General features: G+C 37.1%; 1 protein-coding gene across 7 annotated transcripts in view; it reads left to right on the plus strand.

Annotated features, from left to right (window-relative positions):
- prkcab (protein kinase C, alpha, b) overlaps positions 1–23,631 on the plus strand; it is a 317,535-nt gene extending 293,904 nt beyond the window's left edge. For 3 of the 7 annotated variants that reach the window (XM_009299809.5, XM_073945074.1, XM_073945073.1), the window contains 3 exons: positions 5,965–6,072; positions 8,475–8,615; positions 18,588–19,691. In XM_009299809.5, the coding sequence (XP_009298084.1) occupies positions 5,965–6,072; positions 8,475–8,615; positions 18,588–18,755 (417 nt within the window). In that variant the 3' untranslated portion in view covers positions 18,756–19,691. Of the gene's footprint in view, positions 1–5,964; positions 6,377–7,319; positions 8,616–18,587 lie in introns of all 7 variants that reach the window. The other 4 variants (XR_012401256.1, XR_012401257.1, XR_012401258.1 and 1 more) reach the window with 3 other exon arrangements.
- Positions 23,632–24,311: the final 680 nt, after the last annotated feature.

Consider the following 24,311-nt stretch of genomic DNA (forward strand, 5'->3'; position numbering starts at 1 on the left):
TTTAAGTAGTTTGTCCTCTCTGGAATTTTCTCTGATCTGAACGAGATTCATTAAATATCCTGTGCTTTCCATCATTTATATCTCCACTATCTCTGGCTGACCAGCTAAGTCCAGCTAGTCTTGCCTTCCAGTTCATGTGTTTCACTTCGGATGATTTTGTCTTATAGGCGCCCCAGTCCTGAAATCATCCCTGCTTATGTAATGTCTCATCCCACTGCTCTGCTGGCTGGATACAGTGTTTTAAAAAAAACAAAGCTGTAAAATGACTCTGGAATGAAGACAGAAATGTGTAAATTGTGCTGTGGGGAGAACTGTGGGATTCTGCAAATGAGTGTCTCTGTCAGGAGGAGGAGGCTGTCAGCACTTCTGCAGAGATTTACACAAACTGAAGTGTGCAGATTGGGAGAAAAGGGCTCTCAAGTCTCTATCATTTAAGCTTTCACATTTTGCATTAACCACAAATTGAGGTGTTTCATAGGAAAAAGTTATGGACTCCCTGTTGAATTTCATGTTTTGTTTTTGTTTTTTTATATCATGACATAATTAATATTAACGCTATTTGGTCTTTAGCTGTTCTTTGACAGCACATGACATCTCACAGCGTGTCATTATTTATATCGAAATAAATCCATGATAAAAAAGCAATAAGTGAAAAACTGAAGACAACCCTTTTAATTGAAAAAAATAAATAAAAATTGGTTCAAACTAAAAAGCCAAATTTAATCTAAATAAAATATTTATTGTGTAAGAAATATATATATATATATATATATATATATATATATATATATATATATATATATATATATATGTATATATATATATATATATATATATATATATATATATATATATATATATATATATATATATATATATATACAGTTGAAGTCAGAATTGTTAGCCCCCTTCAAATTTTTTTCTTCTTTTTTAAATATTCTCCAAATGTTGATGTTTAACAGAGCAAGGAAATGTTCACAGTATGTCTGATAATATTTTTTCTTCTGAAGAAAGTCTTATTTCTTTTTTTTCGGCTAGAATAAAAGCAGTTAATAATTTTTTAAACATCATTTTAGGGACAAAATTATTAGCCCCTTTAAGCTATATATTTTTTTCGATAATCTACAGAACAAACCATCGTTATACAATAACTTGCCTAATTACCCTAACCTGCCTAGTTTACCTAATTAACCTAGTTAAGCCTTTAAATGTCACTTTAAGCTGTATAGAAGTGTCTTTAAAAATATCTAGTAAAATATTATTTACTGTCATCATGACAAAGATGAAATAAATCAGTTATTAGAAATGAGTTATTAAAACTATTATGTTTATAAATGTGATGAAAAAACTTTCTCTCCGTTAAACAGAAATTGAGGAAAAAATAAACAAGGTCTAATAATTCAGAGGGGCTAATAATTCTGACTTCAACTGTATATAAGTAAAAATATTGTTTAATAAAAAGACACTAAACATTTTATTTCATAAACAATTGTTTAAACAATTTATAAATTACACTGAAATTATAGTTTTGACTCGGTTGAAAATGAAACGTATTTTAATATTAGTCAAAATATTTAATCTACTCAAAAATGAAAAAAATACATGATTAAAGATAAAATGTTGTTTTATAGACCATGAATATGTTGAATTACTTTGGTTGGGCTTAAAATCAAAACCCTAGTTAAGATGTACGTTGGACTAAACCATGATAAATACACACAGTTTCATGTAAACGTTTGGGCACCCTTTAGTGGCTGCATACTAATGTGCTCTTTCTCAATAAGAGAAGATCGCAGTGATATGTCCTTCAGGTTTTAGAGAAAGCTAGATAATATCATGTTTTTCAGAAGGAAATATGCAGTGTAGCAGTATCGAGATGTGTGAAATTAAATTTAAACTGAAAAGTAGGCTGTGCAAAAGTTTGGGCGCCTTCTCTTCCGTGTGGATTTCAAAAAATGTAGTCAGTTATTGCTGATGGATTACAACTCAGAAGTAATTTGAGTGACTCCTTAACAATCCTAACACAGGTGCAACCAATCGTAAAAAGGCATATTTAAGATAGCTGATTGCTAGTTGGGTTTTTCCTTATTGTGAACCAGAAAGTAGCAACATGGGAACCTCAAAAGAACTTCCTAATGACCTAAAACACAGGATAATTCACCAATATGAATTATGAGAAGGATACAAAAAGCTTTCACAAAGGTTTAAAGTCTCTCCGGAGTCAGAAATATAGTAAGACAATGGAAGGCAACAGGAACAGTTCTTTGTATAGCAATTATAATAGTTTATTTTACAGACTTATAATATGCATGGTCATATGCATATGGTCAATATAATATATTATTCTATTGGAGTTTTCATTCAAAAATGGGTGCCGCACCATTTAGTGGCTGTTTCCTAAATTGCACTAGAGTGTCGCCTCTTGGTGATTCTATGCTCTTTGGTATGACTGTAAATGTAATGCAAGATGGTAATGACAAAAGTCACATTAGCACTTTTAAAAGCTGCAAAACATCAGATGATTTACTATGGTTTGAAATGGAAAATTTATTAGGGTGTCCAGACCTTTAACATAACTGTAAGCTGCATCCAAATTTGCATACTATCAATTAAGTGGAATTTTGAAAAGTAATTCTGTGTCCCAAATCCTAATACAGGGGTCACCAACATGGTAGCCCGCGAGGATCACATGTGTTGCCCACAGGCCTGTTCTAAAAATAGCTCACCATAGCGGCACTTACCAGTGTAGTAAGCTTCATCTAATATAGAAGTAATCATTTAAAAATGTAAATATTTGCAGAGATATATAAAAATAAAGTGTTGCACATTGATACATTAAATACAGGGTATTTTCTACCCTGTTAAATCATTGTTGATAACTTTTGTAAGAATCATTAACAGTGTCTTCAAATCAATGAATATCATTAAATATTACCAAAAACATAAAGTATAATTAAAAGTAAATTGAGCAAATTTGTTATTTGAGAAGTGTTTATCAAACTGGTAGCCCTCCACATTAATCGGTACCCAAGAAGTAGCTCTCAGTTTCATGAAGGTTGGTGACCCCTGTCCTAATATTTCAAAGTTACTCCGTTGGTCTTCTGTTTACATCTTCTAATTTAAAAAAAATAATTGCAGATTTGGCCACTATCCTTGCACTTTGGATGTGAATTTAAATAGAACTACAAACACGGTTAAAACTTCAAACAACAAACTATAAACATAAAACTACAAACATGATGGCGAGGTGGTTAAAGTACACAGGAAATCAAAGTGAACAATGTTTTTATTTTGCTGGCACACATGGTTAGCGTTAAACTAAATAATGAATGTTTGCAAGTAAATAAAAAAAAATAATAATAATAAATAAATGATTTTTTTGGTAATCTTTAATCAAATCTACCCTTCTGCTTCCATATTGGATTGGCATTCCTTCTCTGATGATCTCAGTTTAATGGATTGGGCGAAATATGAAATATGGCCACAGCCATGTCACCCTGCAGCCCAAGACCGGTTACTCACTGAAGCTAAGCAGGGCTGAGCCTGGTCAGTACCTGGATGGGAGACCACTAGGGAACACTAGGTTGCTGTTGGAAGTGGTGTTAGTGAGGCCAGCAGGGGGCGCTCAACCTGTGGTCTGTGTGAGTCCTAATGCCCCAGTAAAAGTGAAGGGGACACTAAACTGTCAGTGGGCGCCGTCTTTCGGATGAGACGTTAAACCGAGGTCCTGACTCTCTGTGGTCATTAAAAATCCCAAGGCACTTCTCGTGAAAGAGCAGGGGTGTAACCCCGGTGTCCTGGCCAAAGTCCCTCTATCGGCCCTTACGATCATGGCCTCCCAATCATCCCCTTCCACCGAATTGGCTCTATCACTGTCCCTCCACTCCACCAATAGCTGGTGTGTGGTGAGCGCACTGGCGCCGTTGTCCTGTGGCAGCCGTCGCATCATCCAAGTGGATGCTGTACACTGGTGGTGGTGTGGAGAGACCCCCCCCTCATGATTGTGAAGCGCTTTGGGTGTATGGCCATACACAATAAATGCGCTATATAAATACACATTACATTACATTACATGACTAGCCATGCTCCTTCAACCGTTAGTTTGAGTCTATATTCCTATATGTTTGTAATTATTCTGCAAGATACACGTATTAGTCAGCGGTCACACTGGGCTTTTCTTCCATTCATATGCATGTGAATGCGTCAGACCAGGGGCCTCATGTACGAAGATTTTGTGTAACATTGCGTACGCACAAAGCTGTAAATGTGTGTACGCAGAAAAAATTCAGATGTATGAAACACTGCGTACGCCAAATCTCACGCATATTCTTTTGTACATCCGAATGAACGTGAAACTGAGCGCAACATGCACGAGCGCAAAACCCCTCCCTGCCTCCTCCCCCGTATGAATATGCTAATGACTCTACTTTGGCAAAACCCAACGAAAAAAGCAATGACAAAATCAAGCAAAAAGAGAAATGAATGTGAGAACAGAATGTGAATTGGAGGTGCTCCTTTCAGAGGTAGACCGAAGAAAAGCGGTGTTATTTGCAAGTTTGTTCTCCGGAATTAACAACAAAAGAAAAAAATAGAGTGGGAGAGTTTAGCTGATGCGGTTAACACAGTTGGGTCTGAACATCGCACTGAGTGCATTAAAAAAAGAAATAGTGTGATTCATAAGTATAAAATGTTGCAGCACCCTTAACAGTCTCAGTGGCGCAGCTCGTAAGACGCATGTTAACATGTTTAGACACGTTCGAGCATGAACTCGGTTCGGAACCAGCGTCTGATGAACTCTTTCTTCTTTTTTCCCCTGCTACATATCAGATTTGCCAACTATTTATCACGAGAACGACAAGTAGGAATCATCAATAAGTTTGTGCATCATATTTTATTTGCACATTTATTGAATGGAAATGTATCTGATTAATGCATGCAAATTCATCGTCAGATAGTGTCTTTATAGCAATGTGCGTGCAGTAGATTACATTGGGAAAACAGGCGACCGCTGCAAATTGTGCTTTAATGTTTGGCTGGTCAACTGTATGGTATGGAAACCTTATATACCTGCTACATAAACCCGTCTCATACAGCTGCCATTGCACGGCTCAAAGACACTTTGTAGAGTGCAATTTAACACAACTGCCTCTAGGAGTCGCCAATGGAAATAAAACAGACACGCACAAAAAATGTGCGTACGCCAGCCATGAAGCTGGCGTGGAGCTGCGCACATTCCCACGTTCATTTCATCGTTAGTAAATCAAAACGTGAGTGATTATGTGCGTGAAACCTGGCGGACGCAAAGTTTTTGTGCATATGCAGCGTTGATGCATGAGGCCCCAGAAACGCAAGGTCATGAGTTCGCAGGTTGCTGCGGTGCAAAGTTCAAGCTTGGTGAACTCTGACCTGCGAAATCGCATCACTTGCGTTGAGACCACTCGTGAGACCAATCGAGAATCAAAACATGACATCTCTGGACAGAAATTAATCGCTCACTTTTTTAAAAGTCTAATCATCTTGTTTAATCCCGCCCCTTTTTGCAGAGTCGTACGACAGAATTTCACAAACTCAAACTCTGGTGTGACCACAGCTTCAAGCTTAAGGAGCAATGTAAAGGCTTAACTGGGTTAATTAGGTTAACTAGGCAAGTTAGGCTAATTTGGCAAGTTATTGGACAATGGTAGTTTGTTCTGTGACCAATCAAAACAGGTATTTCTTTAGTGGGCTAATAATTTTGACCTTAATTATTATTTTTTTTCCATCCAAACTATAAGAAACAAGATCTTTTCCCAGAAGTAAAAATACTGTTTTTTTTGTTTTGTTTTTTTACGTTAAACATCACCTTCTTTAACTGTGCAATCCATAAAATGAAAACATTTTGTAATTGAATATGAATTAAACAGGAAACACCTTCTGTGCCTGTTTGATATAAACTGACACCTGCTCTTTTTCATTTTCAAACAGCCTCCATTTGATGGAGAGGACGAGGACGAGCTCTTTCAGTCCATCATGGAGCACAATGTGTCCTACCCCAAATCCCTGACTAAAGAAGCTGTGTCCATCTGTAAAGGGGTGAGTCCTCAAACATCAGCCTCTACATTTCTCTGTGTTGTTACTCACAGAATGAGAAAGAATAATGCAGAAGCTAAAGTCTTCAGCTCAGATTAATAACCCGTGACTTTTTTTTATTAACAAAGCTTCAGGCTAAATTAACAATATAATGACAAATATCAATTCAACTACCCCTACTTCTTCCCCTGCATCCTTTTTAAACTGGGGTACACAATGAATAGAAGTTAACAGAAAAACAAAAGTGCGGTATCAACAATGGGAGATCAATAGAACACCATTATACACAATAACGCAATCATTCTTGGTTCTGATCATAGCTTTGCGCAGTGAACATGGAGATTTTGTAAGCAGCTGTAGTCCAGGTCTTTAATGCACACATTTGAACCAAGTTCACTCGAGCCATAGACAATTCCAACATTAAAATGTCCTGAAGTTATACCAACAACTTGTATGTGTCAAGTTATGAGGAGGAAGCCAATGTTGTGCTGATAACTTTTAGCCAAATGGCTTGGTAAGATTTAGAATCATCACACAGAAATAATAAGGAAGGATTCACTAGTACAGAATATTCAATAAATATTAGATATTATAACACACACCTCATTCTAAAATGTTTTTTTTTTCCGAATTCCCACATCAAATGAAAAAAAGATCCAGGTTCCTGGTCAGGACATTATCACAGAGAGCCTAACAGAGGCATTGAATTGATATTTAATAACCCATGACTTTAGTATTTCCAATAAATCACCTGTGATATCTGCATGAAAGATAATTTAATTTTTAATTTGTATTTTTCAATCATTCTGTCTGAATATGTTCACCTATGAGACAAAAAAAGAATTGTAGTGTTAATATAATTCTAGACAACCCACCTGTAGGAAACACTTCTTGCTCTCCATATACACCAGACACTTTCTTACAAACACTTCATTACAAGCACTTGGGATTTTTTAAAATAGAATAAAATAAAGCGCTTTGGGTCAGATTTTTAAATACATTAAAAAAAAAAAATTATTATTAATATTATTATTATTATTATTATTATTATTATTATTATTATTAGATGTGTGATTGTAAATAATATTCTACACTGTAAAAAAATGTTGCCCACTTCAATTTTTAAGTTGAATTAATTTAACTTTGCAAGTAATTTTAACTTGCATCAATTCCGCTGACTTAAAACATCAAGTTAAAGTTTGTTTTACTTAAAAAAAAAATATTGAAACCTCATCCGGCCACTTTATTAGGTACCAGGTTGGACCCCATTTTGCCTTTAGAACTGTCTTAATCCTTCATGGCACAGATTTAAAAAGGTACTGGAAATATTCCTCTGAGATTTTGGTCCATATTGATAAGATAGCATCACGCAGTTGCTGCAGATTTGTCTGAGATGATTCGCGCTTTGTGACATGGTGCGTTCTCCTGCTTGACGTAGCCATCTGAAGATGGGTACACTGTGTTCGTAATGGGATGGACATGGTCAGCAACAATACACAGGTAGGCTGTGGCATTGAAATGATGCTCAATTGGTACTAATGGGCCCAAAGTGTACCAAAAAAATATCCTCCACACCATTACACCACAACCAAAGTTACTAAAATCACATTTCTTCCTCATTTTGATGCTCGGCTTGAACTCCAGCAGATCCACTTGAACATGTCTACATGTCTAAATGCAGTAAGTTGCTGCCATGTGATAGGCTTATTAGAAATTGGCATTAATGAGCAGTTGGACAGGTGTACCTAATAAAGTGGACGGTTAGTGAATGTTGTCATGACTTTTTTATTATGTTTTTTTTTTTTTAAGTTGCTTCGGAGCAAAAATTATTATGAAAAGCTCTATACTAAATTTGAATTGAACTGTATTGAATGGAAATTAATTCTCACGAAAACGCAGTCAATTTTATAATTTTCATTTGAATTAGTCACGAAAATTTTATCAGATTTATCAGAGGTTGCCACAGCAGAATGAACCGCCAACTATTCCAGCATATGTTTTACACAGCGGATGCCCTTCCAGCCACAACCCAGTATTGACAAACACCAATACACACCTATTCGCACACACACGCTTATACACTACAGACAATTTAGCTTAATCACTTCACCTACTAATATTATATCAGTTCAATAATTTCAAACATCTTTCAATTGTATGTATTTATGTATGTATTTTATAGATTATTAATTAAAAATAGCCTTAATAAGGCTATGACGTTATGTCATTTGACAGATTTCAATTAATATTTATAGGTCTGCGATGTCACCTGAGCCCAGTGGAACTTGATTCTGTTTTCTACGTTGATTCTTACAATGCGTATCTTATACTTTTAATCAAACCTAGTTAGTTTTCTGACAGATTCTTCTTCCTTCCTGTCATGTCTTTATTGGTGATCTCTGCAGCTGATGACCAAGCATCCATCTAAACGTCTGGGTTGTGGAGCGGAGGGCGAGAGAGATATAAAGGAGCAAGCTTTCTTCCGCAGGATTGACTGGGACCGACTGGCCAACAGAGAGATTCAACCTCCTTTCAAACCCAAAGTGGTGAGTGTGAATGTGATGTTTGTGTACGTCTGTGACCTTTGTCAGCGCTGTGGGTGTTGGACAGCGGCTCGCTTTTTCACTCAGTATTTTTTAGTGACTTACTGAACCCCTGCGCTTTCAAAATATTACTGTGTGTGTGTGTGTGTGTGTGTGTGTGTGTGTGTGTGTGTGTGTGTGTGTGTGTGTGTGTGTGTGTGTGTGTGTGTGTGTGTGTGTGTGTGTGTGTGTGTCATAGTCTGAGCCTTATATGACCTCTCACTGAATGTGTGATTCATTGAGATACCGAGCAGTTGGGTTTGAAGAAGTGCTACCAAAGTGCTTTACATAGGAGAAAGAGACAGACAGAGAAGAAAGCAGAATATAAAAGAAGCATTTTCTTTTTTTAGGTAATTTAATTACTGTTACTTATACTTGCCTTAAATACTGTAAATAAATGTAACAGTTAAAAGCAATTTTACTGCTAAAAGAAGTATATGGGCCCTATCATACACCCGGCACAAGTTTTTAGTTTCAGCTCGGCGCAAGAGTCGTTTTGACGTTTTGCACCACGCTGTTTAAATAGCAAATGCATTTGTGCTCATATGTGCACCCATAGGCGTTCTTGTCTAAAAAGGAGGCATGTTGAGGTGCATTGCTGGCGCATTGCTGTTTTGAGGAACTATAATAGACTGTTCAATAGACCAGATCAAAGCTGGTTTAAAGTCCAGCGCAGAGCACGTCAGTTGTGCGCCTCGCTTACCCATTGCGTAATACATACAGGATGTACAGCAACACACAAATATCTTTACAAATGAAAAGGAAATAAAAGATTTTCTAGCCTACATTAATATAAAAACCACCGCCTCCATGCCTTCTTCATCTCGGGGGGGGCTTTTGTAGTTTATTCTCGACAACTTGCTTTTGTATAATGTTAATATTAGTTGTAGTATTATTTATTACATGCATATTTTTATTTGTTTTATTAAAACAAGTTTAGATTTGCCTACCTGTCAGGTTTTAGACAATATGGGGCGCAGCATGTGTATTTGGATATAACTTTTTTGACCACACTTCATTATTATTGTTCATTTATTTGTTTGCTGGAAATTACAGGCTAATGGATGTCTGTGTGTACAACATGTTAGAGGTCTGCATTCCCGCAGCTGTCCTACGGGAGCTGCGGGACTCGACCAGATTTCTGCAGCATGGGAATAAATATCCGAATAAAGCGCGGGAGCGGTCAGTAACGGGTTTAATTTGGGACGGGAGCGGGCCGTCTAGCAATATATCACTCCCGACTCCCAAGCGAACACGCATAAGTATGTGTGTAAATGAAATAGCGCAATGCTGTGTTTAGCTTGTTTGTTGCTGTGTGTGTATGTATGTGTGTGCGCACGCGTGAATGAGAGGTGTGTGTGTGCACGCGCAAACGAGAGAGAGAGCTTTGCCTGTGTGTGTGCTTGGTGCTTATGTGTGTGTCTGTTAGTGCGCGCGAATGAGAGAGAGAGAGAGAGCTTTGTCTGTGTGTGTGTGTGTGTGTGCTTGGTGCTTATGTGTGTGTGTGCTTATACAGACAGCTTGTTATAGGATGTCTGGACTCTGTATAGCTGGGTGGTTTTCAGTTTTGTTCTCCCCCGCTCTTTAGCGGGATCGGGCGCAGCGGGTAGAAAACGGGGCGGGTCGGGCAGCGGGACAACAAATGCTGAATGTAAGCGGGAGCGGTCGGGTTCGGGCTAAAACCTGGCGGGTGCGAGCGGGAGCGGGATTCAAAATTTAGTCCCACGCAGATCTCTACAACACGTTTCCTTATCTACGAGAGTGAAAGTGAAATTAAAGAATGAGGAGGCTCATCTCTCATTCTTGCGCTGCAGATGCTCTGATTAACTGTTTTCTCGCTAGTGAAGCGCTCAGTTTGTCCACTTATAAAGTCCGCCATGTAAATAGCAAATGTGCTGTGGCACGATGCAACTGACTCTTAAAGGGAATGGGAGGTGAGACTCTGATTGGTTTATTCTCGAAACACACGTATAACGCATTAAGAGAATAAGCTCAACCCTGTTAGACCATGCGCCACGGCTCAAAGCAGATTTTTCCGTCCTTAAAATAGCAAAAGTGGATTCAGAAACGCCCTTAATGCTTTTGCACCCTGCGCTTTGGACTTTGCACATGGATCGTCAAAATAGAGCCCTGTATCACTATATGATAAAGTCACTACATGATAAGTATGACATATTGTGCCATTGCTTTTAAATGTTTTGTTTTTGATATTTAAAATGTATATTCTTTGTGATTAAAGTGTTAAATTAAAGAGCCCTATCATACACCCATAGGCGCTTCAAGAGTTCACACTTAGCTAATAATTGATTATAACCAAGTTTGGCATGCTGTCCGGGAGAGAGCCCTTAGCTCAATAGGTCCTTGAGCCCTGGGCTCCCTCCCGTTTGCAGGGCGAGAAGGGAGCCTTGAGCTCAGGTAGATCTCGACAACTCCTCCCTTGATAAGAGGTGATGACTAAATGAATGCTATGAAGAGATATGCTGCAGGGTGAGAGATTGACTGTAGTGCTAAATTAAGATTGATCAATTCACTTATTGTGCATTTTTTTGGAATGTGGGAGGAAACCGGAGGTCCCGGGGAAAACCCACACGAGCACGGGAAGAACATGCAAACTATGCACAGAAACGACCACCGGCCTGTTAAAGGACTAGAACAGGTGACGTTCTTGCTGTGAGGCAACAGTGCTAACCACTGGGCCACCGTGCCGCCCTATGGAGGGAAAGGTGAAGAGGTAGGGGTGGAAGGGGGGATTTTTCAAATCGAAGATGACTGCAGTGAAAAACCCTGGCTCTTTATAGTGGGTTAGGCATGGCCTGATTGGTGGATCATACGTAGCTAATGCAGAACCAGCCGAAACACTAATCTAAAGAGTCAGTTAGTGACAGGTAGGTCCACTACACGCATGCACATTGCTTATTACACACAGGGATGCACAGCAGAACAGAAATAACTTTAAAGCAGGGGTCACCAACCCTGTTCCTGGAGTGCTACCTTCCTGCAGATTTTAGTTGCAACCCTGACCAAACACACCTGTTTGTAATTATCAAGTGCTGCTTTAGGTACTATTAATTAGTTCAGGTGTGTTTGATCAGGGTTGGGACTGAATTCTGCAGGAAGGTAGCTCTCCAGGAACAGGGTTGGTGACCCCTGCTTTAAACAGTGCTTACACAATGCTAAAGGGACGAAGCATTCTGGTGGCATTGACTGTTTAAATGAGAAGGAAATTTAGATTTGACACATAAGTTCAATTCAATTCAGCTTTATTTGTATAGCGCTTTTACAATGTAGATCGTGTCAAAGCAGCTTCACATAAATGGTCATAGTAACTGGAACAGTGTAGTTCAGTTTTTAGTGTTTAGGTTCAGTTCAGTTCAGTTTAGCTCAGTTCAGTGTGATTTAAAATCATTACTGAGAGTTCAAACACTGAAGAGCAAATTCATCGATGCGTAGCTCTACCAATCCTGAACCATGCGAGCCAGTGGCGACAGCGGAGAGGGAAAAAAAACTTCACCTGATAGGAGAGTGAAGAAAAAAAACCTTGAGAGAACCAGACTCAGTTGGGCACGACCATTTTAATTTCTCCGCTGGCCAAAAGTCTTGTGCAGAGCTTCAGTCGCCGCGGTGGAGGCTGGAAGCTGGCCTCAGCGAAGACTCGTGTCTGTTTTGGGAAAGGTATGAGCTTTTGCAAGTGAGCTATAGTGTTGTGCTAAACTGTAACAAACTGTTTTGCCAAATGATCTTAGAATTTTGAGAATGTAATTTCTGTTTCAAGAAACCAATTAAGAGTCAAACCAATGGAGAAAAACTGTAAAAAAAAAAAAAAATCAAGAGTCAAACCAATGGAGAAAAACTGTAAAAAAAAAATCAAGAGTCAAACCAATGGAGAAAAACTGTAAAAAAAAAAAATCAAGAGTCAAACCAATGGAGAAAAACTGTAAAAAAAAAAAAAAAAAAAAAATCAAGAGTCAAACCAATGGAGAAAAACTGTAAAAAAATTTAAAAAAAATCAAGAGTCAAACCAATGGAGAAAAACTGTAAAAAAAAAAAATCAAGAGTCAAACCAATGGAGAAAAACTGTAAAAAAAAAAAAATAATAATAAAAAAATCAAGAGTCAAACCAATGGAGAAAAACTGTAAAAAAAAAAAAAAATCAAGAGTCAAACCAATGGAGAAAAACTGTAAAAAAAAAAAAAAAATCAAGAGTCAAACCAATGGAGAAAAACTGTAAAAAAAAAATCAAGAGTCAAACCAATGGAGAAAAACTGTAAAAAAAAAAAAAAAAATCAAGAGTCAAACCAATGGAGAAAAACTGTAAAAAAAAAAAAAAAAAAAAAAAATCAAGAGTCAAACCAATGGAGAAAAACTGTAAAAAAAAAAAAAAAAAAAAAAAAAAACAAGAGTCAAACCAATGGAGAAAAACTGTACAAAAAAAAAATCAAGAGTCAAACCAATGGAGAAAAACTGTAAAAAAAAAAAAAATCAAGAGTCAAACCAATGGAGAAAAACTGTAAAAAAAAAAATCAAGAGTCAAACCAATGGAGAAAAACTGTAAAAAAAAAAAATCAAGAGTCAAACCAATGGAGAAAAACTGTAAAAAAAAAAAAAAAAAAAAAAAAAACAAGAGTCAAACCAATGGAGAAAAACTGTACAAAAAAAAAATCAAGAGTCAAACCAATGGAGAAAAACTGTAAAAAAAAAAAAAAATCAAGAGTCAAACCAATGGAGAAAAACTGTAAAAAAAAAAATCAAGAGTCAAACCAATGGAGAAAAACTGTAAAAAAAAAAAAATCAAGAGTCAAACCAATGGAGAAAAACTGTAAAAAAAAAAAAAAAAAAATCAAGAGTCAAACCAATGGAGAAAAACTGTAAAAAAAAAAAAAAAAAAACCAAAAAGAGTCAAACCAATGGAGAAAAACTGTAAAAAAAAAATCAAGAGTCAAACCAATGGAGAAAAACTGTAAAAAAAAAAAAATCAAGAGTCAAACCAATGGAGAAAAACTGTAAAAAAAAAAAAAAAACAAGAGTCAAACCAATGGAGAAAAACTGTAAAAAAAAATCAAGAGTCAAACCAATGGAGAAAAACTGTAAAAAAAAAAAAAAAAAAACAAGTAATTTTGAAAAATTGTGTTCTTTCTTTCAGATTTTGTATTTTAATAAAAAGACTGAAAATTATACATGGATTGACTTTTGCATAGTACTGTAGGTTTAGGCATAGTTTGTTTGGGTTTTTCTTTATCAGTCACAGTTACATTTTTCCAAAGTTTATTTATTACCAACATAAATTGATGAATTGGTGCTTCTCAGATTTAAAGTTGAACTGCAGCACTCAGCCTGTGGTTAGAAGTAATTGTGTTTTTTTTTTTTTGTTTTTTTTGTTAATACACCCCTCTTCACACTCCCGATGTGAAACAAACGTTTGATTGCATCTCGCAGAGCTGTATTCACAGACTATATTCACAGATAATTACCACCAAGCATTGTCAGTCTGGCGATCAGATCATCGCGATTAATGACACTTTCACTCCGTCTGACAGGAAAGTATGATGAAAATTGCCGAAGGGCACAAACTGTCTAATGAAGGACTGGAGGATGAAAAGCCCACACTGATAAAGCTCGATGTACGAGCATATTGTTGAGCAGCCAATCAGATAATATCTTCACAAATTCATTTTTTAATTACTTTTTCTTGTTTGTATTCAAATATAGCCTAGAGGTTGTTAAATTATGTGTATATTAATAGACAATAATGCCTGCACATTCAAGTAAATAGTAAACATTAAGTGCAGTCTTTTGTAATCATCTATTCATTGGTGCAGGTATGCAAAAATAAGAACCCTGTTCTGCAAAATCTACCGTTTTATATAAAAAAACAGGTCATCTTTGATAATCCTTTGTGGAAATAGCTCATAACAGGTTACTATATGTTAGAATGCCAATAGTATCAGGTTGCCGACATGCACTTGCACAGACATGCAGTCTCAGACACATGCATTCAATAGACATAGTGACGACACTGCGAGGAGTAGGGTTAGGAGTGGGATTAGTATGCATTTAAAGCATGCTGGTCTGCAGCCAGACCCTTCGCCTGAATCCAATCAATATCCATAACAACAGTGAAAATAAGAAGTCCTTGTCCACATGGACTCTTTTTGATCTACTCGGTTGTGATGTTTGTCCATACAAAAACGCAGTGTCAGGGGACAGAAATCGAAACTTTCTGAAAACACTGACCAGGATGAAAATTTTCCAAAACTCTGGGTCCAGTGAGGTCGTTCATTCATTTATTCATTCATTTTCTTTTCGGCTTAGTCCCTTTATTAATCCTGGGTCGCCACAGCGGAATGAACCACCAACTAATCCAGCACGTTTTTACAGCCACAACCCATCAACACTAGAATCTGAGTTTTTGCCTCATGATGTTAACATGTGCCATTTTTTTCTCCTTTCTGACTGGACAACATTGCTGGGTTCACACCAAACACGGAACACGCAAAAATAAGAAAAAAATTTGGCACATTCGCGGCAGATATATTGGATATTTTGCATCATGATCTCTACCCAGGGGAAAAAATATATAACTAATTGCAATTAAAATACACTTAAATGAATTTTGAGAGGAGCACGTGATATGATTGACTGCAGCTGGTCATTCATCAACACTATTTAGCTATTCAATCAGATTCATCCAAACTCACTATAAGTAACCTAGCTAAGATCTACTCCCTTATCTTCGTTTTCCCGAAGAAACCCCCCATCCACCCCTTCTCCTCCTTCCCTCTTTTGCCGAGGGGAGCTCTCGAGAACACCTGACCTCGTACTCCCCTCACATGCTGTATGGACCTGGCGGGAGCCCTGGGCTCAACTATCTCCGAGCTCAGGGTTCTCTCCCGGGACAGCATGCCAAACCTGCTAACTTGCTAACAAGTTTTCAAACAGTATCTAAGTGTGAACTCTTGAAATACCCGCAAATACATTTTTAGTATATTGTTATTTTTTTGTGTTAAATAAAAGTTTGATGGTTTTACACTATAAATATACTAAGTAAAAGTATGTTTATACTTCAGTAGGACTTTAGTACACTTGACAAAAGTGTACTAAATACCAGTAATACTTAAATAATTTTTTAGTGTACTACAATAAAGTACACTACAGAAAAAACATCCAAAAGACTTTTATTAGTGTGTTTTTCAAGAGTGTGCTTTAAATGCTTTAAACATAAGTTGATTTTAGTACACTGTTTACATACTAATCCTAAGTTTAAAATAAGTTAATATATAAAAAATCTATTAATAATGTATTGTAGTAGAAGTACATTTTCCCAAAAATTGTACTTAAGTACACTTAATGTGAATGCAATATTATCACTAACACTTAAATTGTATTTGAGTGTGATAATTTTAAGTGTACATTAAATCGACTTTATTAAAAATCTATTAGTAATGTATTGTAGTAGAAGTACATTTTCCCAAAATACTTTTAATACAGTATTTAGCACACTTTTTTTAACAATTTGTATATTATTTTTATATATTATTATTATGCTTTAAGCTATTCATAAATATATTTATAAATGTTAAAAATTAGGGTTCAAGTGTATTTCTAGTTGTAACTAAATATATTTTTTTAAAATACAGATATAGTATGTTAAAAGCACATTTTAGTTCAATTTCGGGGTGTCTCAAAATAGCACTGTTGAGTACACTTAGATGGTATTAAGTTTATCTTAACATATACTTAATACTATCTTTTAGTACATTAAGTAGAAAATTAGTGTCTGAAAATAGAGCACTTTTAGTACATTACTGAAAAGTGTACTAAGTATATTTAAATAAAGTGCATTTTAGTGCACTTTTTTTTTTACCTGGGTAGGGCCATCTGGGCTAATGATGGTCATGCTGTCCTTAGCGAATGTAAAAACCGAGGTGGGGGGGGTGCTGTTTTCACTGATGAAAGTGTAGAAATGGGGTGTGTGTGGGGTACGTGGTTGTCATGGACAAAAGTAAAGAGTGGGATGGATGGATGCAGATGTCGTGGGCGAAAGCGAAGAGTTAAGGCTGATTTATACTTCTGCGTCAAACGCCGGCGTATGGCGCCGCTGACGTGCACCTCTCAAAAAATGTAACTACGCGTCGCAACGACGCATAGTGCAAGCTCTGTGATTGGTCGGCTTGGTAGCGCTGACGAGTCTGGGTGGGACCGAGAGCCGCGTGAATGGTGCGAGCCTGATGGAGTGATTGTTTACAAGTGTGGAGTCCCGTGAAGGAGCTCCGGATGGAAAGTTTTGTTTTGTGTTTACCTCATAGTTAAAGTTGTTGCTCGTCCGCCGGTTCCTGCCTCAAAATGAGCGAGTTTGAGCCACTTGTACATTCAGGAAGTGTTCAGGAAAAGCAAAACAGCTGCGAAGAAACTCGACACAGAAGAACATAAACACCTCACTGCCAACTAGCGTTTCGGAAGTGTTAATGCAGACCAACAGAGACAGCGCGCAGAAGTATAAATGCACAGCTACGCGCGTTGCATGCGCCGTGGGTTACGCCGATCACTTGACGCAGAAGTATAAACCAGGCTTTAGGTGGAGGGGTAGTGCTAGAGACAGGGAGCCGGGGGTAGGGTTGTTGCGGACAGTAGCTTCAGTAGAGACTCTAGAATAGTCCCTCAGCTCCCTCAAAGCAATTTTCTGTTTAAACAATATCTAATAGATGTCTCAGCTAAAACAAAGCTGAATTTGGTCTGTCTTTGAAAAGTCGCTTTATTTCAAGTTTCAAGAACAGTCTGGTAGTTGTGTTTCTTGGTATGGTTTGGCACAATCACAAACAGTTCTTGGCACAGAATATTGAAAAGGGTTAGACAACCATGCTGGATTGGTAGGGCACATGTGCGTGTGACATCGCCACTCAGTTGGCTGGTTACCACATTATCCATGATTAAGTGCAAGTGTTATATTAATCAGTTTATTTTATGTCATTCAACAAAGTAATTCACCAAAACGGAAATACAGTATCTGATCCTCATCTATATTGCTGCCATACAAAGCAATGACTGGCGCATTTGTATTGCATTCCAGAAAACTCCGTTATGAGCTCCACCATGGAAAATGAAACTGCTTCTGTGCTGACTGGACCAGATCAGCACAGAATGAACCAATTAAGCAATGATTGTGGAAAAGCAGCTTAATAGACCGTCTATCAATAGTTCAATAATAGACGTTGATTAGACACATCTGTAATTATTCAAATATGTCTATGGATGCAGATGTAGTGGTCGAAACTAGGGGCTTGGGAGCGGGGTTGTCGTGGAAGAAACAAAAACAAAAGAGGGAAAGAGGAAAGTTCTGTTTATAAAAAAATGCTTGTGTACATGTGGACATTGTCTAAATTTGAGTAATATATTAGATGTAATGAAATTAAAGGTTTGAATTTGGCTCAATGAGGCATGCATATGTAACACAAACTACTGAAAAGAAATCCCAACCCTCCCAGATAACCATAATTGTAAAATCAAGTTCATCTATGATGGACTCAGATCAGTAAGAGTGAACTTGTGGTCAACTTGAATTTAAAAGGGTGTCCATATTAGATTAGAATTATTTTGGGAGTCTTTTCATGCGTTTGCATCAAAACCACCCACGCCTTGTGTTGATCTTTCCTTACTATGTCTTTTTATGGATATAATCTGCTTCATCTCCACCTGCGGCCCCCCTCATGTGTGTTTGCAGAGCCTCAAAAAGACCCCACTGATACACCACAGGTGCTGTAGCTTTCGACCTTTAACACAGCCTTCCAGTTGCAATAATAAAATTCCTCCATTTACTGGACATGACAACCGTGACGGAAGTCCTACGTGAATGAATTTATTCTCTCAGGCGCAGTGGCAGCTTTTTTTTTCAACTGAATCTAAATATAACCCGCCGTCTATTTTTCTGCTCTTTCTTCACAGTGCGGCAAGGCAGCGGAGAACTTTGACAAATTCTTCACACGCACGCAGCCCATGCTGACCCCACCTGACCAACTGGTCATCGCCAACATCGACCAGAGCGAGTTTGCTGGATTCTCCTTCATAAACCCCGAGTTCATCCACCCAGCGTCTATTCACAGTGTGGTATGAGACGTCCCAGGAGGAGGAGGGGGAAAGCTATCAACCGCATCCACTATATTTATGAACTCAGCAAATCTTTGTAGACAGTTGAACACCCTTTATCTGAGCATATCTGAACTGAGGGGGGGACTGGAGGAGGAGTTTGAATGGCTGAATGGATCTATATATAGATATATAATCATAAAAGCATGTTTCCACATGAAGACTTTGAGGGCAGTATTCAATGCAGATGAGTTAGCATTTGACCAAAGTCTGGTGGGTTTTTACACTCTTAAAAATCGAGGTTCTTTACTGGTTGCACGCAAGGTTATTTGTGTAAACTAAAACTGAATTTTAAAACTATTGGTCAAAACACATCTGGACAAACACATTTTCTTCATTTGCCAAAAAATGTAAACAGGACATGTTTACGTACATACATAATTTTAACAACCCATTCTGATTACATACCTATATATACATTTCTGGAGAACACCAAATACTTCCCAGGAGCTACTTTTTTGCAGTTTGTTTTGTTTTCGCGAATCCACCAGAGGCCGCTGTGTACACTTTGTCAGATGTCAAATTCCTCTGACGACTGCGATTCTGCGATTCGCGCCTGCTCTTCTCACGTAAATCCACCAGAGGCCACTGTCGACTGATTGACTCACTGACCGACCAACCGACAAACCCTCTTCCCTTAACCCAGCCATGTCCAAACTCTGTTCTGGAGGGCCGGTGTCCTGCAAAGTTTAGTTCCAACCCCAATCAGACACACCTGGGCTAGCTAATCAAGCTTTTACTAGGCTTTCTAGAAACATCTTTGCAGATGTGTTGAGGCAAGACAGAGCTAAAGTCTGCAGGACACCGGCCCTCCAGGGCAGAGTTAGGACACTCCTGCCTTAACCCAACTGATCCGCTTGTTATGTGTGACATCACGCGAAGCGCCTTCCGGGTCCAAGCGCTTTATTCAACTGAATGGGGAGACTCACGAAATGGTAATAATAAACGTTAACAAAGCGATTTAATGCTTTCGAAAATCACGATGGCAGTATATAAGTCTAAGCCTAATATCCGATGGCCAGAAAGTGATTAATTAATTACAATTTTTTACAAATTGTAAAATTTTTGGTATTTGTTATGCAGCAAGCCCAGAGATATGTGTACACTATGACTTTATGTAAAATTAACTTTAATGTGTGATAGGAATAAAACGTGATCATAAACGAATGATTTCTCAACTGAAATGAATGGCGGCGTGGACCCGGAAACAGTATTACATACGTCACAAACACGTCACCACTTAACAAGCGGATAATGTTCTAAAAAGCACCAATTGATCAACGCCCATCTTCCCTAAACCCAACCGATAGTGTTTTCAATAGCAGTCCAGAAAAAGAAAAGCCCTCGCGGAAGCCTGATTTTTACCACTTGTTCAGATTTTACTACATTCTCGCCCTGCTATTTGCTTGTTTTGTTTATTTTTTGGCTTTTGTTTTTGTCTTACGTGCTTTCTGAAACCTTTCTTCGCCATACTTGAACTCTGTCGTCACGGTCAACTCTGCTCTGCGTCTCAAATCCTCCGACGTACATGTCGAGACACTAGACAAAATGGTAACAGCAGGAAAGCCGTCCACATGAAGGTAAGCGGTTAGCTGGTAATCGTGAAAAGGATCCCCACAGTATTCGTTTAAAGACAAAATGCAGCCATGTGTTCCTCTGGCTACATAATTCGTGACCTCCTGAAATGTATATAGGGGTATGTTTTTAGAATAGGCCTATGTTGGATTTTAGTATGACAAAGTTTTGATTCTTTAAAATTGACTTTATTCCTGAAAGTTGGATTTATATGGCTTTGACTTTTGTCACATGCACATCTTATCTGTATTAGTCTGTATTAAATACCCCTCATTTTGAAGGGCCGTGAACACCGGGACGCCTTTTGCTCACGTTTTCCGTCCACGTTTAATACCTCGTGACTAAATAAAGGGCGCCAATGTGATCGTGCACACCAATGCGCAAAACAGCAGGTGCAAAATCATCATTATTAAAGAAACGCATCGTGCTCGTTTTTTTTGTTTTGTCGCATCAAAACCTTTTCCACCAATCAGATTGGCACTATTGATCACATGCATGGAACTTACATGAAGTTACAGTAAACAGCACTTGGAGGCGCTCAAGCGCAAAACTGTCAATGCGAGCGCACATTGAAGGTGCCCAGAGGACTGTGAACAAAGATAATTTCTTCATCGCTAGAGCTGGAGCTGCTCCTTGAACCATCCATGCTTGTTCGAATCGCCAGTAACTTTAACAAGCGTGTCAACTTTCTCTCTTCTTCTTCTGTGTTACAAACGAATGTCAGAAACTGAAATTTGTGTAGCGCCATCTAATGTCAAGGAGTGATTTTGCATTCTCCTCTGCTCGACGCCAGTGAAAATCTCTTAGGTTTGAATTCGGAAAAACGTCTGACGATAAACACAAACGAAAAGCGTCCCTAATGTGTACGAGCCCTAATGTTGAATTAGAGTGAGATACAATTAAAGTAGCAAAATATTTATGACGACAACCATTCTACAATAGACAAGTTAAACGTGATAGTAATTCCCAGTGAGGCAAACTCTTTTGTTTCTTAAATTTTGCCGTATTAATTGAAAATATAGTTTCGTTTATGTGACTCTTGCATTTCTTTACTGGATTTGACGAACAGAAAAGAAATCTCTTGCGTTTCCAAAATATTAGGCATACAATTAAGACTATTGTGTTTTTTAAACTGCCTGACCTCTATTTTACTCTATTATTTAACTATTTTACGTTTTGTCAGTTTAGTGGGCAATTTATATGAATTAATACTTAAGTTTAGACGTGCGATTATTATATTTTTTTTATAGGAGGTGTAGCACCAAACCCCACCTCTAAACTCAATCGTCATTGGAGATTAACAAATTATACTAAATTGTATGAATGAGATTAGCCATTGAATCAAAAACTTACAAATTGCCATAAGATAGCATTGGTTTTAAATATTTAATAAACTATTATAAAAGTTAAATATTAAAAAGTTTAAAAACTAAGCCAGATTCACTGCACAAACGAGTCATTATAGTGGTTTTAAAAGTTATTATTAATTAGGTTGTATTATAACTGGAAAGACGAATATAGTTTGATTTTGTTTAGTTTTTTTTACCACTGCTGCAAAACCTTTTGGAACCTTCATTTTTACGAGTGTTGACTCTGCAGATGATAATTTCATGATCTTCAGTCTCGTTTAGGATGCTGCTTTTTAATTTTACACACAATTTTACCCTGTAGATGATTATTTTATAAACCTCAACCTTATTTATGACGCTGCATTTGTAGGCAATAGACAGAAATACTGCCCTCTAGGATTTAAAACAAAGTCTGTCCTCGTGGTAATGATACTATATGTAATGCCAGTGTGCAGATTAATGTCCGGTGAGGCTCAGTATGTTTTACAGATGGTGCAGATATTTTTTTTTGATGGTAAAGATGGGTGAACGATCTCTTTTTCCAGTCCTCAGATTCTGTGTGTGTGAAGCATGCTGACATAAAACAGGTTTTTGTGTCCTATTCCTTATAACCTCTACTGCCATTTCTAATGTTCCTGAATTATATATTTGTAAATCTAAAATATATATATATATATATATATATCTTGTTATAGGAGTGCCAAAATATAGCTGCATCAAAAGGTTTTATATATGCATTTGATTTCCTACTAGGTCTATTATTAGTGTCCCTTATCTTGGGCTGAAACTTGAACCCTTTTTTGCTCCTGGAGTTTTAGCATGACATCTTCCAATCCCGTCACTGCCTGCTCGCCTGGTTCCCACATATTCAACATATACACCATTTTGATGTACGAATAGTGAGCAATTTATCCTTAGCAATCCCGCAAACCCACAAAACTCTGCAGATCTACTCCTCTCTGCATGTTCATTTTCATACAGTCATATTTCACCATCTTTAAAATACTAACCTCTTTAATGTTCCCTCATAATCAGCGCCAGCCTGATCTCACGAGAAAACGTAAATATTTTTCGTTTTGCCAGTTTTGTGGCTAATTCGTACGAATTCGTACGAGTTTAGTCGTACTAAATTGTACGATTTTGAAAAGGAGGCATGGCACCTAACCCCACCCCTAAACCCAAATGTCATTGGGGGATGAGCAAGTCGTACTAAATTGTACGAATTAGATTGTACGAATTCATACAAATTAGCCACTAAATCAAAAAGTTACGAATTTCCGTGAGATTGTGTCGCAAAAACAGATGCAGAGTCCGATAATGTGTAGATAAAGTTAGAAATGGTCTTTGGTTTGAATCCTGCTTACAGTCAAAAATGTATATTTGTTGTTTGTCCAAACTACTTATTTAAAATGAGCTAAAACAACACAATTCTTGAGATTTTTTAAAATGTTTTAGTAACTAGTTTACTTAATTCCTCCATGTTGTCCTACTCCAAATCAATTGTGTGGAACCCAACATTTTTTTCACAATGTATAACAATAGAAAACTTCCACGGCTAAGCTAAGTCAAGCAAATTAGTAATGCGTCAAGCTGCTGATGCTGTTTGTGGCGTTGTTTAATGATCCTTTGCTGAGATTTTGAAAGATTTTTGAGAGATTTATTTAATCTTTAAGGCTTTACTTTCTGACAAGTGTATTAGGATAAAAAAAAATGCCACGCCTGTTATAAAAAGGGGTAAAGTCTCATAAAAAGTCTCATAAAACCTGAATAAATAAAAAATATATATCAACATATTCAGATTTAGCTTCTGGACAACACCTGAGAATCAGTATTACAAAAGCTTTACTAAAGGTCAAAATCAGAAAGTGTTTGGATATAAATTAAACATTATAAAGGGTCAAGAGCCCAACTAAAGCAAACACTGACCATCAAAACAGTAAGTTTAAACATAAACATAAATAAAACCTCATTTTCTAAGCCTTGTTCATTTTGAGAACTATTGTATGACATAAATTGTGGATTTTTTAATGATCCTCTGCTGAGATTTTGAGAGATTTTGGAGAGATTTATTTAATATTTAAGGCTTTACTTTCTGACATAAGTGTATTATGATAAAGAAAACTTCCACGCCTGTTATAAAAAGGGGTAAAGTCTCATAAAAAGTCTCATAAAACATGAATAAATAAAAAATATATATTAACATATTCAGATTTAGCTTCTAGATAATACCTGAGAATCAGTATTACAAAAGCTTTACTAAAGGTCAAAATCAAAAAGTTAAAGTGTTTGCATAAAAAATTAAACATTATAAAGAGTTATAAAGCAAACACGGACCACCAAATTGATAAGTTTAAAAATTAACATAAATGAAACATCATTTTCTAAGCCTTGTTTATTTTAAGAACTATTGTATGACAGAAATTAAGCCAAGCAGATTATCAATATGTCAGTTTGCTGAAGCTGTTTGTGGATTTTTTAATGATCCTCTGCTGAGATTTTGAGAGATTTTTGAGAGATTTTTTTTTTTTTTTATCTTTAAGGCTTTACTTTCTGACATAAGTGTCATGATAAAGAAAACTTGCACAGCTATAATAAAGAG

This window comes from Danio rerio, chromosome 3 (genome assembly GCF_049306965.1).
Source record: "Danio rerio strain Tuebingen ecotype United States chromosome 3, GRCz12tu, whole genome shotgun sequence".
NCBI classification, from domain to species: Eukaryota; Metazoa; Chordata; class Actinopteri; order Cypriniformes; family Danionidae; genus Danio; species Danio rerio.